The sequence below is a fragment of the Talpa occidentalis genome, unplaced genomic scaffold, assembly GCF_014898055.3.
Source record: "Talpa occidentalis isolate TD23 unplaced genomic scaffold, MPIMG_talOcc4v2.1 talOcc4.4, whole genome shotgun sequence".
Classification (NCBI taxonomy): domain Eukaryota; kingdom Metazoa; phylum Chordata; class Mammalia; order Eulipotyphla; family Talpidae; genus Talpa; species Talpa occidentalis.
The window spans coordinates 32,088,063-32,105,973 of NW_023604295.1; the positions used below are offsets into that span (position 1 = coordinate 32,088,063).

At 39.7% G+C, this 17,911-nt stretch overlaps 1 protein-coding gene across 1 annotated transcript in view; it reads right to left on the reverse strand.

Annotated features, from left to right (window-relative positions):
* The window catches only part of LIPH (lipase H), a 38,458-nt gene extending 22,646 nt beyond the window's left edge, over positions 1-15,812 (reverse strand). Inside the window, exon 1 of the mRNA XM_037525234.2 lies at positions 15,631-15,812. Within this exon, the coding sequence (XP_037381131.1) occupies positions 15,631-15,679 (49 nt within the window). The 5' untranslated portion in view covers positions 15,680-15,812. The remainder of the gene's footprint in view (positions 1-15,630) is intronic.
* Positions 15,813-17,911: the final 2,099 nt, after the last annotated feature.

A 17,911-nucleotide genomic window follows, 5' to 3' on the forward strand; every position in this document is an offset into this window, starting at 1 on the left:
TTAAAGGTTTGGAAAAGAGTTGTAAAGTTTTGAGCCAGACCTATTTTGTAGCAGGAACTGCCAACTTTAGTGTCTATAGAATGGTTCATCCAACTTCCTTGACTTGCTGAGTCTTTACTAGAAGCCTTAAAATTGACAGTTACTACATGGCAAAATGGGCAGATCAAATGAATTTTTATTTTGCATTTGATAGAACCACTCTGACTTCAGATTTTTTTAATGTCTCAGTTATTTTTAAAATGGCATTGTGCCCTGAATAGTCCATTATAAGGATTGCATGGAAAATAGAACATTTTCCTTTTCCTCTCTCAATGCTAAGTATTAGAACAGCTTTATATATTGATATGTTATCATTCGTCTTCAGGGGATATGTGTAATTCATTCAAAAAGGATTTACTCTATACTAGGCTCTGGTCAGGCAGTATTTTAGAGGGACAGTCAGGCATTAAGAAAATGAAACACACAAATAAATATAAAATCGCAGCCTACAATATACACCATGTAAAAGAGAGGTGGTCAAAACGGAAATTTAAATAATTTGGCCTGGCTTGGGGAACAGGAATCTTCTTTCTTTTCATAATCTGGAAATAATCTATCTAAATGCCAGTGATGAAGGAATCCTTTTGCAAAGTTCCGCAACAACATTACACTAAAGGGAAAATTCAAGTTCTCCAAACTATTGAATTTTTTATTCATAATTTTTTTAAAGATTGATTTATTTATACATACAAGAGCTGGGGTACAGGCCAGAGGTGTGGGGGTGAGAGGGTTCAACAGAGACAAAGTGGGGTGCAGAATAGGCAGATTGACTGAAACACACTGCTGAGGGGAGCAGCAGGTGAGACAGGAGAGGTCTACTGTGCCATGTGTGTTTCTCCCTGGCCGGCCGGGGATCGAACTCGTGCTGCAGAGCCTGCGGATTGCTTCATAGTGCTGTGCTTAATCATTGCACCACCAGGGAGGCCCTCATAATTTTTTTCCTGTAATTACTTAAATTTTCAGGTGTATCTTTTTTTTTCCATTTTAATGTACTTCATTTGCCTTAAATTCCACCAAATGATATTTCTTATCATAATTTGATTTTGTTTTTGTTAGCATTTGGTGAGCCTGTTTTTAACAAAATATTTAGGGATCTTATATGTAGCCCTGCCTGGATTTTATTCTTTTTCTTTTTTCTTCTTTTTTTTTGGGACCCCCCACTCTCTCTGGATTTTGTTCTATGATCTCACAAGAGAACCTTTATAGGTGAGGGGGATCTATGAAAATGGCCCATTTCAAAAGACCAGAAACAATAAGTGTTAGTGAAGAAAAAAAGGAACTTTATCACACAGTTTGTGGGAATGTAGAACTATTTTAGTCCCTATGGAAAACAGTATGGAATATTTCTCAAAATACTAAAAATGGATCTACCATAAGACCTAGCAATTTTTCTCCTAGGTATCTTTTTGATGAATACAAAAATATTAATTCAAAGGGAAACCTGCTCTTCTATGTATATTGCGGCACTATAAGATGTGGTATATACACACAATGGAAAACTACTCAACTATCAGAAAAGATAAACTCTTGCCATTTGCTGCAAATGGATGGAACTGGAGGGGATAATGCTAAGCAAAATAAGTAAGAAGAAGAAAGACAAATACCAGTTGATGTTGCTTATATATGGAATATAGAGAAACAAAACAGAGGGTCAGATAAAGCCAAGTTACCAGCAAATCCAAGGAAGTTGATTATAAAACTGAGACTCCCAAAGGGCCTGGGGCAAGAACAAAATGGGGAGAAAGCACAAAAGACTATGGGGCTGAACTGTGGGTGCGGTGGTCTTGGATGTGGTACAGCAACAACATTTGAAGTGGAGATCCTAAATACACAAATACTGATGTAAACCAATATTAGCTCAATAAAAATTAATAAAATATTGAATAAAAAAAGAAATAAGTGAGGGGGTGGGTAAATCAGGTAAAAGGGGTCAATTGTATGGACCCCAAAGGATGGAAACTAGACTTTTAGTGACAAACATAATGTATATAAGACATTGATTTATAATGCAACACACCTGAAACCTGTATATTATAAACCAATGTTACTTCGATTCAAAAAATTAATGGAGGGCCTCCCCTGGTGGCGCAGGCGGTTGCGCACCACGCTGTGAAGCTGTCCGCAGCCTCTGCAGCACTGGTTCGATCCCCGCCTGCCAGCGAGGGTCCCACTTGGCACGGCTGACCTCTCCTGTCTCGCCCACTGCTCCTCTCAGCAGTATATTTTGTCAGTCTGCCCGTTCTGTTTCCCGCTCTGTCTCTGGTGAATCCTCTCACCCTCCCGTGCATCTGGCCTGTACCCCAGTTTTTGTATAAATAAATAAATACATCTTTAAAAAAAACCTTATTAAAAAAACCTACAAAAAATTAATGGGGGGCCTCCCCGGTGGCGCAGCGGTTGAGCGCTGGGTTGCGAGGCTGCGCGCGGTCTCTGCGGCGCCGGTTCGATCCCCGGCTGCTCCCCGGCCACCGGAGGAGGGTCCCACATGGCGTGCAGACCTCTCCTGCCGCCCGCTGCTCCCCTCAGCAGTGTACTTCGGTCCTTCTGCCTGCTCTGCTCCCCGCTCTGGCTCTGGTGAATTCTCTCACCATCCCGCGCTTCTGACTGTACCCAGTGCATGTATAAACAAAACAAACAAACAAACCAGCAAAACAAATAAATAAAGCATGCCTCTATAAAAAAAAAAAAAAAAAAAAAAAAAAAAAAAATTAATGGGAAAAAATACCTGAGTTGCCATTTATTGGCAAAATAGATATAATTGGTCAGGTGGCCACAGACGTGCCTCATTCAGATCTGCTTTCAAGAGAACCTGCTGCAGGCATCACAGCTGAGTTGTATGTGCCTCTGTTTGCTCCACAACAGCTGGGCCCAGCAACCACCAAGAACTGTGGGGTGCTACAGTCAGGAGAGGCAAGCTTCTCCTGCCTCATGGAGGATCCCAATAATCAGTTACTTTGGCTCACAGACTCCCTTTCAGCCTGGCTGGAATATTCTCAGAATGTGCTGAAACTCTTCCTACCCAGCTCTTCCTTCTTCTTCTCCTTTCTTATATGTTACATCTGCATGGTGGTGTAAAGTTTCTTTCTGCAAACTCCTCTGTCTTTATCCTTCACACATATTTCCTGCATTTCCTGTACTAGATCTCTTGTGCGTCCATTTCCTTCTGGGTGTCTGTTTCTTGCAAGAGCCACAGGGACACAACTGGATTTAACACTCTAATGCTCTATTTGCTGATTTTAGTACTTTTGGTTTACTGTCTTTTGCTCTACCAATCACTCTGTCTCTTTTCTTTGGGTTTCTTTCCCCCTCTGTTTACATATTCCCTCTTATACTGGGAAGCTTATAATCTACTTTAATTCTTTCGGTGTTTACCTTTGTAACTTTATGTGAAATACTTAAACTATTTCAAGGTCTGTAAGTGGGTGGCCTAGGGCCAAGAGTAAATTTGTGCAGAACTGCTCAAGTCTTAGGTACATTTGTTCAGACCTAAATATCCACAAATGTGAACCCTTGTAGATTCTGGCATCTGGAAACTGTCCTTCAGATTGTTGTGGAACAGATTATTAAATTTTGCAGTGTCCAGCTGCTAACCTTTGCCAACATCAAATGATCCCCTGCTATACATGATGAGGCATCAGCTTACCCAGTATTTCTCCCCACTGATCCAATAATGTCTACATCTGATTTTATTAATTAAAAATTATTTTTGTAATTTTGATTAGTTGATTCCTTTTTTAGTTTAAAAATAAATGTTGACATCTCTGTGTATTGATGTAACAATCACAGAGAGTTTCTGATCTATTTACTATATAGTTCTATCTCCTTTTTCCTACCAAGAAAGGTGAAAAAGTTAATACACTTATCTGGCCTCTCATATCTTCCTTGACCCTTCCTTTCAGGACTTACAAATTCACCCACTTTTTGTTCCTATTATTAAAATACAGGAAGTTCTTTTTATTTATAGATTTCATATTTGCAAACTCACCTCCTCTCTAGAACATTTTTGTGACTGCCAAGACAAAACTCAAGGTGTTTTTGTGGTCATTTAGACATGGACACAGTGACAAAAGATTTGAATCACTCCCCACACCTGCTCCCACCTAAGGTCAACACTCTGTTCTTGCTTCAGCTCTCGTCCTCCAAACAGTCTGTTGGAGGACAGACTTTACACAGTATGTTTAGTGCCATATTTTTTGCTTTTTGTGCTTTTTCTTGGTGATTTTACTGTTTAGAATGGCCTCTGGGCATAGCCCTGGAATACTGTTTCTGAAGCTCAAGAAGAAAGCGATATACTTACAAAGAAAATACATGTGCTAGCTAAGCATCACTTAGGCATTGAGTTATAGTGCTGCTGGCTGTGATTTTAATATTAATGAGTCAGTAATATATACCTAAAAAGGTCTTTAAACACAAAAACATATAAAATAAGATTATGTATTGATCAGTTAACAAAATCATTGTAACCACAGACTTTCAGGAACCTATCCCTATATTTTCCCTAGGAGCAATGCTCAGCTTTGCTAATTCATTGCTTTGGCTTTATAGACCATAATGACAATGAATAGTGAGAAAGGACTATACATAAAAATTGTCTCTGGAATCATATTTCCCTGGCTCCATAGTTGTTCTATAATAGATCATTGTTCACTGTGAATCCTTCTAGGTTTCTCCATTCACCCTTGGGAGACTGCTATTGATCTCTTCAAGGTGGGGGTGGGTTAATGGATAATATAATTCCTAAGTTCATTTGTATCTATAAATGGATTCCTTGGTCTAAGTGATGACCCTTCCCGCAGGATGTATAGATATTATTTTCTTCTTATATTGAATGCCACCTTGTTTGTTTGTTTGTTTTTAAGATTTATTTATTCATGCATACAAGAACCAGGGTACAGGTCAGATGCGCAGGAGAGTGAGAGGATTCACCAGAGACAGAGCGGGGAACAGAACAGGCAAACTGACCAGACTGACTGAAATACACTGCTGAGGGGAGCAGCAGGCGAGACAGGAGAGGTCTGCTGCCCCATGTTGGATTCTCGCCAGCAGGCTGGGATCGAACCCGCACTGCAGAGGCTGCGTACAGCTTCATAGCACTGCGCTCAACCGCCTGCGCCACCAGGGGAGGCCGTTGAATACTACTTTAGAAAATTTCTTTTTCATAAGTTGACTGAAATAAAAGTTCTCAATGATAGAAAAAAAAATTTATTAGGTAATCAGAAAGAGGATTTGAATCCTGGAAAGTCCAATAAATTTTACTCATTGAGAACTGCTTCAACTCCTGCATGTTTGAGTTCAGTTTATCTATCTTGTTACAGAGCAACATATGTAGAAAAGAGGAAAAGTCACAGTGAGTCATTTACACTAAAAATGTATTATTCCTGGGGTAGGGAGGGTCTGGTTTTTGTTTCTAGGTTTAGATCTCTTGATTTCCTACATTGACATCATCTTTGTTTCAAAGGGGTACATATCAGGATTTAATTATTACCATGACATCTAAACAATCTATCATGAGACACAAAGACTAGGTACCCATTTTTCTCCCTGGTTTCTTTGGTGATAAGCAAGAGTTGGTTTTTAGCAGGCCCCAGATTTCTGCAGGCTGCTACACAAAAAAGGACAAGCCTGCTCTGACTTAAGCAGAGCTTTTTTGCCTGCTAGATCAGGGAAACAGTCCAGTTTGTTCACAATATGTTCACAATGTTACTTGCTTTATTCCCTACCAGGTACCTGAAACATCCTTTTATCATGCTGAGATAACTTCTCCCCTAACAGAAGCACTCCAGCATAATTCATCTACGCATCTGCTCTCCCATTGTTTCATTCCCAGTGCCAAGAACAGAGCTTGACTCAGAGTTGGCGTCGTTAAATATTTCCTGAATAAATGAATATCAAGCTTCCAGCACATGTTTCAGCCATTCAGAATAACAGGGGCCTCCCTGGTGGTGCTAAGGGTTAAGACACAGCTCTATGAAGCTATCAGCAGCCACTGCAGCACAAGTTCAATTTCCAGCCAGGGAGGTGACCTACATGGCACAGGAGACCTCTCCTGTCTCACCCACTGTTCCCCTCAGCAGTGTATTTCAGTCAATCTGCCTGTTCTGCTCTGCAATGTCTCTGGTGAATCCTCTCACCACCACCCCCACACCCACCTCTGTCCTGTACCCCAGTTCTTGTATACACAAATATATCTTTTTTTAAAAAAAGACTGTATAAAGCAATGTTATTGAAATAAGTGCAGTACAAAATGCACATGTATTAGAGCTGACATTACGTAAAAAATATATATCTGAGGTGACAAGGTCTGGAATGTTATATTCAAAAAAAAGTGGATCCTGCATCCTATTTCTGATGTTCTTTGATTAAAATCATCTAAGATGGGCCTCCCTGGTGGTGTAGGGGTAGGGGCTAAGTTTCATTGCTATCAGGCTGTCAACACTGAGGGACTGAGTTTGATCTCCAGCTAGGGAGCTAACCCACATATGGAACCAGCAGACCTCTTCTGTATTGCCCAGTGCTCCCCCTAGCAGAGTATTTCAGTACATCTGCCTGTTCTGCTCCCCATTCTGTCTCTGGTGAATCCTCACCCCCTGCCCCCGCCTCTGGCCTACACCTCACTTCTTCTATGCATAAATAAATAAAAATAAACCTTAAAATCACCTAAGGTTATTAATCCCCTTATCTCAGAATTAATAACAGTTTTAAAAGAAAACATTAAATTTACCTATTTGGACCATGTAACAAGTCAGTTTAAGTTCCTTGAAGGCAGTTACTGTGTTATTTTTTGTCCAATATTGTGTCCTCACAACTTAGCACAGGAATTCGTCTTGTGAATGGACCCTATTCTCAGCAATTTGGACAGCATACAAACACTAAATATTTGTGAGTGGCCAATATGTTAAATTGCTTCAATCTCAAAAATGCAATTCCTTAAGTTCAACTTTATGCTTGAATTTTTTAAATGATTAATTAGTTTTATGCTTTCAGAAAGCTGACCTCTTTTTGGTTATTTTGTCATTTTGTTACAAAGTCAAGTTTGCTCTGAGTTAGTGTTGACAAGCCAACTGAGTAACCACAGAACATGTTAAACTGGTTTCTAAAGCTTAACCTCTTCTTAGAAACTGGAGAAACTTTGCCTTTCCTTTGCAGGTTACTTTGAAATTCAATTACTTGGAAGGCTATTTCCTGTTGACTATTGGAAAATCACAATGATTCCCATCCCATGAGGAATTCAGACTCCCAGATAAAGGAGGCCTGATTGTCATTTATTGCCTTCCCTCTGTTAAAGTAAAAGGAACATAACTGGGTAGGATGCCAGGGAAATGTGGCTATAGAATCTTGTGAGATAACATATTTGTGCCTGTGACATCTTGTTATAATCAAATGTCCATGGCCAAATTAAGCCATGCTGATGTCTGGTCTACAGTTGCTTTCCTGCCAAAAGGCATCATTGAGTGACTGGTGGTCCACCAAGCAGACAACATTTACTATACGGCCCTTTACAGAAAAAGCTTGCCAACCCGGACTAACGTCTTAAACAAAAAATACATGATTTCGGAAAGGGCTCAGGTTTTGGAGTTGCAGACATAGATTTAAGATCGACTCCATTGCCTACAGCTACATGATCCTGGAAATGAATGAATACTGAACCTCCTGGGCCACAGTTTCATTTGTGTAATATGATCATAATAATAGGTGCTGAAAAATTAGTAATTATTGATAATGTTGATGATAAATATTGATCAAAAAGGGTTGTGGGCCTCCCAGGTGGTGCAAGAAGTTAAGTCTCAGCACTAGCAAGCAATCCACAGCCAGAGCAGCAGGAGTTCGATCTTCAGCCAGGGAGGTGCCCCACATGGCTCGGCAGACCTCTCCTGTCTTGTCCTCTGCTCCCCTCAGCAGTGTATCTTAGTCAATCCGCCTGTTCTGTTTCCTACTCTGTCTCTCTGGTGAATCCTCTCACCCTCGTGCCCCTCCCACACACACCTTTGGCCTACACCCCAGCTCTTGTATGCATAAATAAATAAAATAAATCTTTTTTTAAAAAAAGGGGTTGTGATGAAGACTAAGCGAAATAAATTGCTTAGAGTGGGATTTGATATAAAAACAAGTGTTCAACAAATATCAATTCATTTCCTTTATCATTTTAGTTTCCTTAAGCCAATTAAGGATTTTGGAAAAGGGAAGATTTGTTAGCCAGTGTACAGGTGGCTGTGTTCCTACCTGGTCCGGGTTTGGTTCTGGCTCTGTCAAGGTAAAATGAAAAGTCAATATTAGCCATCATTTTTCTCATTAAAATAAGAGGCTTGTTCCTCATTCCTTAGAAACTTAGCTAATCATTTTGGATGGAAAATTCTAAGATCTGTAAGCAAGGATTTGAAGGAACAAGAAGCATCTATTCAGGGAAACATTTCAGGGTGAGCTTCATAATTAAAGACAACCCAAATCTAAAAAATAAGTGTAACAAGAAATTAAAATTTCTTTTAATTTTAATTTAAATATGTGGAAATAGCCATACTTCATTTTGTAATTAAGATGTTGATCAGGTAGCTGATTTGTCACCTTTATGTCAAGTTTTTTTAGGGGGGAGGGAAAGGATGGTTAATTAAAAAATCCTTTAGTTAACAAAGATGATATGCTACAAAAAAGATGAATCTTGAAGATTCATCTTGAAGAAGATAGATTCAATCTTCAATCTTGAATCTATGAAGAAGAAGATTCAATCTTGAAGAAGATATGCTACAAAAAGGATGAATCTTGAAAACATTATGATAAGTGAAAGAAGCCAGTCACAAAAAAACACATATCTTATGATTCCATTTACATGAAATGTCCAGAATATGGAAATCTACAGAGACAAGAAATAACTTAGTTGTTGCTTGGGTTGGGGGTAGAGGCAGATGGGGAGATAGGGGTGAGATAGCTAAAGGGCACTAGGTTCATTTTTGGCCTCTTGATTACATTCTAAAAGTGACAGGGCATAGTTGCACATACCTGTGGACATTCTAAAACCATTGAATTGTACATTCTAAGTGGATGGATCGCATAATATGTGAATTATAGCAATAAAAATGTTTTAAAATGGTTCCAAGCAGTTCACATTTTCATGGAATAATAACTGAGGCTAAATAATTAAATTGCTCTGGGTTCCTAAAGAGCGTAAAAGAAAAAACATACCTAGCTTTCTTTCTCTCTCTGACGCCTGTATTTACAGAGACAGTAATAACAACCTTGAACTGACCTTTAGCTCCAAGGTCAGTAGGGAACTGAAAACACAGAGAAAGAAGGGACTACCAAGAGGTGGGGCAACTTGAAACAACTGAATGCTGGTTCCAGATGCCTAGAAAGTCTTTTTCAACTGGTTTGGATGAACTGGGTCCTTACTCACTCCCATGACAACTGTTACTGTGATAGACTTATTTCTTTTGATCTTTACCCTTTGTCTCCTGAATTAGTCAGTCCCTTTTGTCTTCAAAAGGTAAAACATTAGAACTTCTAAATAACTGTAATTCAAGGATATAAGCAATTGGGATTGCAACCCTGTGACAACCAGGTTGTCATAGGTCAAGTTATGGAGTGAAAGATTCTGCTCCTCTGTGGGCCCCCAAACTATTCAGCAGAAAGTCATTCCAGAAGCTGAACCTCTGCCCATTGCCCTTAAAGAATGAGCAGCAGGGGCCTCCCTGGTGGTGCAGGGGTTAAAGTCTCAGCACTATGAAGCTATCCAGCCACACAACACTCCAGCCAGGGAACTAACCCACATGGCTCAGCAGACCTCTCCTGTCTCACCTGCTGCTCCCCTCAGCATTGTGTTTCAGCAGAATATTTCAGTATTCTCCTCCCCACTCTGTCTCTGATGAATCCTCTTGCCCCCTGTATCTCTGGCCTGTTTATCCTTGTATGCATAAATAAATAAAAATAAATCTTAAAAAAAGAAAAAAAGAATGAGCAGCAGGATATAAAGGAGGGAATTGTCACTGGCCTGGTAACCATAACATCCTTGTCTTTGCTCTGTTTCAATTTATCTTTCCTTAAAGACAAAACTATAGAAATCCAGACCACAAGGGTTAAGCCACAATATCAATACCCAGCAGAACCATGGCAGAGATGGTCAAGACCAAACTTGGAAGAAAAAGTGATATGAATGCAGTTCCTAAAACACCCTACCTATTTCTCTGAAATTCTACTGACACAGACTCTTTAGCCCCTCAATTTTCTTAGTAATCCCCCATATAAGACCCTGCTTCTCCTCAGTCTGGGGAGATAGCCTTTGAAACAGTAAGCTGCCATTTCCTCAGGATGCCAGCTCTTGATTCAACCTACTTCTTTTCACCTCCCTTCCTTGTCTGAGTTTTGATTTATGATAGATGAGTAGTCAGACCCCAAACTCCAGTAACAGAATGATCAAAAGATGAAAAGTCATGGAGGTGGGTGGGCAGAAGTTTCACTTTTTCTGTCAAAATCAAAACAGGCTCGGGCCTCCCCGGTGGCGCAGCGGTTGAGCGCTGGGTTGCGAAGCTGCCCGCGGCCTCTGCGGCGCCGGTTCGATCCCCGGCTGCTCCCCGGCCACCGGAGGAGGATCCCACATGGTGCGCAGACCTCTCCTGCCACCCGCTGCTCCCCTCAGCAGTGTACTTCAGCCCTTCTGCCTGCTCTGCTCCCCGCTCTGGCTCTGGTGAATTCTCTCACCCTCCCGCGCTTCTGACTGTACCCAGTGCATGTATAAACAAAACAAACAAATATAATAAATAAATAAATAAAAACATGCCTCTTAAAAAAAAAAAAAAAAATCAAAACAGGCTCTGAGTTTTCCAATTAGTTTTCTTTCCCCTTGGGGGCCAAGGTTGATGGTTATCCATTTTCTACCACTGAAAGTTGCATTCAACCCACAACCTTGGTCAGTCTGTTGCAGGAGAGGGTTTGTGACTGTGCCTGTGCAAAATAAACTCTTATTTTAAAGCTTAGGGACTAAATACAACTGTTGCTTAATCTTAACCAGATTGCTTAAAATTGGGTTGGGTAGACAAAATACCCTCTTGATTGGAAAGACATCTCTACCTTAACTATTGGTTATGTTTCTTTAGGATACAATGGAGAAAACAGACATCTACTTCTGTGGAGTGACTTATTTCCTAAGAACCCCAGCATGTTGGGAAAGTGTGATTCTCTGAGACAAGACTGACCGCTGACAATCTGGCTCCTTTTTGGATTAAACTTCCAAGGAAAAGGATCCTTTTGCTCTGTCTTCAAAGGCCACACTGGCTTGAAGCTAAAATAAAGCTGCATGCAGCCTCTGTGTGATGCTCAGTTCTGGCATTTTTGCTTCTACCTGCTTTTGGAGAAAACTGATTTCATTTCCCACATATCTGATTGGAGGAAAACTTCAAAAAGAGAAGACTTCCACATCCAAGACGTTTTGGTGAACAGGTGAATTTATGGATAACCCACTAATGAAGTAACTATAAATGTGAGCAAAAGGAGAGAAAGTTCTGAGAGTCTATAAGACTCAAAAATCAAAAGTAGGTTCACATCAAACCTCTCAACATGGCTAAGTCAACTGATTAAAAATAAAAGTTACCAGTTTTTCTTAGACTCATGGTTGGTGAAGTTCAGTCCATCACCTGCATACCCAAATGAAAACCATGAACTTCCACCTAATTTAAACTTGCTTGGTATTCAGTCAGGGAGTTCAATCCAAATGGCCGCACTCCTTTCATTTCAAGTTTTGGGGTTCTAAGACATACACAAGCTCCCCCTCAAACCCAAACCCAGTACAGAGAAGTACGTTAGCAACTTCTTTAGAACAGAGGTCCAATATCAGGTATATTCACTCAATACTGCCTGAACATATTTACTGAGATGCAGAGCAAGGCTCAGGGAGACATTTTGTGTAGGCTATATGTGGAGCAGTGGCTGCTAGTCAGTGTCTCGGACACAGCTCACCACGTGTTTACTGAAGAAGCCGGGAAGATTGCTGCAATCCACACCCACACCTGAGCACACTCACACTTGTCTGAAAACAATGTTCTGAAGGAATTTCCAAAAGTCACAGAAATAAAAATCTCTTTAGGCCAGAAATTTTGCCTTACAGAAATTAAAAAGAGTTGGCTCCCTATTTTTTTTTTAAGATTTATTTATTTGTGCATTCAAGCACTGGGGTGCAGGCCAGAGGTGCGGGGGATAAGAGGATTCACCAGAGACAGAGTGGGGAGCAGAACAGGCAGACTGACTGAAATACACTGCTGAGGGGAGCAGCGGGCAAGACAGGAGAAGTCTGCTGCGCCATGTGGGTATCTCCTGGGCCCAACAGGGCATGGAACTCTTGCTGCAGAGGCCGTGCATAGCTTTACAGTGAGTACTTAACCCCTTGCATCACCAGGGAGGTCCTGGTTCTCTATTTTTTTAGTAGAAGGGGGAGGTGACTTGTCCCTACCGTTAAATTATTTAAATCTAAATGGCAAGTCCATTTACACTTTCCTAATGCAGAGGGATACACTAAATGGGCATTAGAAATCCACCCTAGGGATCTCCCTGTTGGCTCAAGGTGTTAAATGAGCACCATGAAGCCACTGCAGCAGGAGTCTGATCCTGACCAGGGAGCTAACCCACATGGCATAGCAGACCTCTCCTGACTCGCCTGCTGCCCCATTCAGCAGTGAATTTCAGTCAATCCTCCTGTTCTGTTCCTAATTGTCTCTGGTGAATCCTCTCAACACCCCTCTCCCCCTCCACCCACGGCCTGCACTGCAGCTCTTGTATGCATGCATGCATGCATGCTTAAATAATAAATTAAATAATAATAAATAAATAAATAAATATTTCTTTAAAAAATCCATCCTAAGTCAAATTGTCACTGTCCACAGTTGGCCAGGGACAAACCTAGTAGACTCTCATTCCTTTTTTTTTTCTCAGGCACAGACAGGCAAGAAGCAGATGGGCAAAATGCCCTCTCGGTTGGAAGGACATCTCTGCTATTAACCGCCGGCTGTATTTCTTGAGACTATAACTGAGAAAACAAATGAGATGCCAGATTTCTTCACAGTCATCTCTTAATCATGTGAATAAATATGCAACCCACCCCTTCACTCACCTTGCCTTCAAGTTAGTAAAATGAGGCACACAAGCAGAGTTATGTATCATCTGCACAGGATTTTCAATATCTATGGAAACAATTGTTTGGGGCACCAAGCTGTATTCTCCAGGAAAATATCTGCCTGGTCTTACACATATTGCCATAGGCCAAAATATTGCTAACAGAGTAACTCTTGTAAATATTTATGACAACAGTTTTCATTTAGAACAATATTTATCAGTGTGTGTTCCTTGGGCCATCACACCTGAAAAACTCTGAGGGTTTGTTAAAAATACAGATTTCAAGATGTCACCCAGGACCTACTGCACTGGATTTCTGGGGGTGAAGTCTCTGCATTTTAAACAAATTCTCCAAGTAATTCAGGTACACACTACAGCTTGCCAGCCGTTGCTTTATCCCCGATAAGATTATGGTAAACATTCTTATCATTATTTCAGATGCTAGAATAAGGAAAGAAAGTTTTCCAAAAGTGAATGACTTGTATCCTTGGGATTTTGAATCATCTTAATACTTGCTAATTTTTGGGCTGCTAGTCAAAGAAAACAAAAAGGGAAAAACAAAAAGTCAATTTGTGATTAATACTTTCTGCTTTCAGATGCGTATTATTCAACAACTTCCCCCATGAAAGTTCCAAGGTCATATTTGGCAAATACCGAGAAGTCTAGATTTAGCTTGTAGCCACAGAATTTGCTGTGGTGTGTCTCTCTCTGCTTAGATTCCATGAAGCAGCAGTGACTCTTCCAGAATCATTTAAAATAAATCTTTACTGATGAGATAATGTTAAGTAAAAAGGCAGGTCGCAAAATAATTAAGTTCTATTTTTAAAGGTCACATTTTTAAAATAAATAGACATATATAATAGGAGACTGCAAGAAAATGCCCACATGTCATCATCAGGTTTTTGTGTGAGGGTTAATCCTCATTGCCCTGAAATTTTTTCAGTGTCAATTTTTTTTATCTTTCATTAAAAATTTTTAAATGATAATACTTTAGAATGCTGACTTGTCAGTTAAAAATATCACTAGTACTCTAATTTCACTTACTATTAAACCAACTTCACAAGCACAAATTAAGAAACGTTAAACTTATAGGCCTGAAGCTAATACAAATATTTAAAATTTTTCATTTCTCTTCTGAACTTTATTTAAGGACATACACGATTTTAACATAGTTGTAATCTTAATTTATCTACAAATTTGAGCTGTTTATTCTACTTTGCACTATTTTATAAACAAGTGTACATTTCTGCGTAGCTTCAGAATTATTTTAAAGGTCACATTTTTAAAAAAGTTGATATACTATACTGGATTCATTTCTGTATGTAGGTGCATATCTGATCCATCTAGCTTTAAGTTATTATAAAAAACAGAAACATCTTTGTATACTAGGTTTTCCAGTTCTTTTTAAAAGTTATTTCTTTTGAAGAAAAATATCGGATGGTTTCACCTATAGCAGGAATATAAGGGAACCAAATAAGACGTCAGTGTAAAAAAAATCACAACAAAGCAAAAATGGACAATTATAAATCAGAGACATCCTGCAGGGAAGGAGGGAGGAGAAGGATCCTAGGGAGGGAGGGAGGAGCACAGGAGGCTGTGGTGATGGTGCATGGGTTCATTGGTGAAGAAAACTCTATGGGGACTACACCTGAGGGGGTGGGAGGGAGCAAATATTGTTTAATAATGAGCAATGATGTAAAAAAAAAAGTTATTTCTTTTTAATGAATTCCCCTCAATGGTTTTACTAAAGATGTGAACATTTTTATGAGTGCTAATATATTACATGATTCCCTGAAAAAATAACCTTACTATTCTTCATCATTACAGCAGTGTGAAAAAGAACTGGATTCCTAAAAAGGCTGAGGAGTACTGAGGTTTTTTTCTTCCAGGAAACTTAAGAGTAGTTGAATTCCACATGGAAGTATTGAGGTGTTTTTTTTTTTTTAAGCATTTCACCTTATTTTTGTTACTTTGCTGTGTACAACACTGTTTTGATCTTTTCCTTATAATTTATAATTAATAATTTTAAATTATCAATATCCCAGGCATCATGCTAAGGTTTATGTGTATAAATCATGTTTTTCTAAAAGAATAATTTAAATAAATCCTCAACATAAAAACTATTAAAAACCTACCCTTCACACACTTAATAGTATAATGGAATAAAATTTAAAATTTCCAGAAAATAAATTCCTTTATTTCTTAGAGGTGAAAGGCACAGAAAATTTAACAATGAAAGAAAATAATCCTATGCTAGATTTTTCAGCATATTTAATTTTTGTACATCAGAAGAATACACTAACTCAAAAGAATAATAGTTTCTTTTATTACTAGGAAAAGTAATATCTTTCCAAATTAGAAAGTTCATTTAATACATATTTTCTTTCATTAAAAAAGAACGTGTGGAACTTTAAAAAGTGCATTGAAGAATGTGAAGTTGCAAAATGACAGTAAGACTATTTTTTCTTAAAAATTGAGAAAATTATTTAATAAGTGACATACCTGATCTCACCAAGCATATCAAACTGATGAAGAAGTATAATCTCCACATGTGGAAACTGGAGAGAGTGAGTGTCCCATTCACAAGAAGCCTTTCCCTCTCCGAGCCCGGGAGTCCCTACTGAGAGCTCTGCTCAGCGTGAGCTCAGAGACCGAACTAATCCAGAGGTGTGGTGACAACAGGAAGTTCCTGAGGGACTGCGGCTAGTCCCAACCCTTTCAGGATATTTGACTCCTCCTCCTTTCAATAAAAGGCCAGGTTTGTTCTACTTATGCATATCATAATATTATAATTTGTATTTGCAGAATGACGAGTTCATTCTTTGTGGGTGGTTTATTAGTTGTTTGGCTTGGTATGTTGAAATCAAGTGCAATTTGAGATATTTTCCCCCCTTGCTCTTGTGAATGAAACAAATTCAGTTAGTTCTCTGCTGGCATGTGTATATGAAATTGCTTTTTATGTTAATTCCCACATTCAGTTCTCACGGAGCAGACTTTAGATATTATCAAGAACATTTCATTAGGGGCTCCCTGGTGGCGCAGCGGTTGAGCGCTGGGTTGCGAAGCTGCCCGCAGCCTCTGCAGCGCCGGTTCGATCCCCGGCTGCTCCCCGGCCACCGGATGAGGGTCCCGCATGGCGCGCAGACCTCTCCTGTCGCCCGCTGCTCCCCTCAGCAGTGTACCTCGGTCCTTCTGCCTGCTCTGCTCCCTGCCCTGGCCCTGGTGAATTCTCTCACCCTCCCGCGCTTCTGACTGTACTCAGTGCTTGTATAAATAAACAAATAAAAATAAATCTTAAAAAAAAAGAACATTTCATTAAATACAATCATATATGTTGCTGATTAGAGGGAACATTTTTATCGTATTATATAGCTTTATTTTCATTTTTCCCTATCTGGAATAGAGTTCCCAGTAAATACAAAAACTAGACTACGCCAGCATTCATCTACTTCCATATTAGAAGTAGTTAAATCTGTGCTCTATAGATGCAAGATAATTTAGTTCCCTTTCTTTTTTATATTTTTTATTTCATGAATACAAGAGCTAGGGTATAGGCCAGAGGTTGAGAGGAGATGGGGGGAGGGGAGGGGTGAGAGGATTCACTAGAGACAGAGTGAGGAGCAGAATCTGCAGATTTACTGAGACACTGCTGAGGGGAGCAACAGGAGAGACAGGATTGAACTCATGCTGCGGTGGCTGCCTATTGCTTCATAGTGCTGAGACTTAACCCCTCGCACCACCAGGGAGGCCCTTATTTCTCTTTCTTGTGGAAGTGCTCCCAACACTTTGTCAGGCTTCTGGTGGTCTAATTTATAAATAAATAAATAAAATTTAAGAATATATCCAAAGCATCAGCATAAGCCACTAGTCATTTAGCATCTTTTGCCTGAAGGTGTTTATCAAATAACAGCATCTCTCATATAAGTTTATCAGTTTTCTGTGTTTTCACTCCATTTGAATAACATGGGATTTCTTGCAGGAAGTAGGTTCCAGCAATATTTCCCAAGGAGTCAGTACATCAGAATCACTTGGGGGAGTGGGAGAGGTTGCTTATGAAAGTCTGACAGGGCAACCCCAATATGAAATGTGTTGGCCTGACTTTGGGGCCTCACCTGCATGCTTAAAAGGAACTTACAATGAGACCCAACTGCAGGAACACACAAAAAGGGTAATAAAGGGCTTATTTACAAAAAAAAAAAAAGGAAAATGAAGAAATGAATAACTCAGGGAGAAAGAAAGAGATAAATTGGTGAATGCATCTTACCAGTTCCGCTGAGCTGGAACCCTAATAACAAGCTGAACGCTGGCCAAAAAAAAAAAAAGCCAAGGACCTCCAAGGCCCACATGTCTGGTTAAATACTAACCTGGCTGCTTAACTCCACCCTCAGTTCCCAGCAATCCTCCCTTCGGTGGTGATGACATTATGGGATTTGTAGTCCTTGTGTCTTGGATCTCTTTGGTCTGGGGTGGGGGTGGGGCCCATAAACATATTTGTGGAGTTTGTTCAGGACATCCTCTCCCCCCCAACAAAAGAACTGTGTATAGAATTCTGTGTCACCTCTCAACCTAATTAATGTCAAGACTCCCCACACTGGTCCACTGACCTGGGTTCAAATTGAGAATCCTCTGCTCACCAATTGTGTAGTCTTAAGCAAAATACTTAAGTTCTCCGAGTCTTAGTTTTCTCAATTGTAATATGAAGAACAAAACCACACATCTCACAAGGTTATGATATGAATTAAGTGAGATATTATAGCTAAAGTTCTTAGCACCAATACTACCA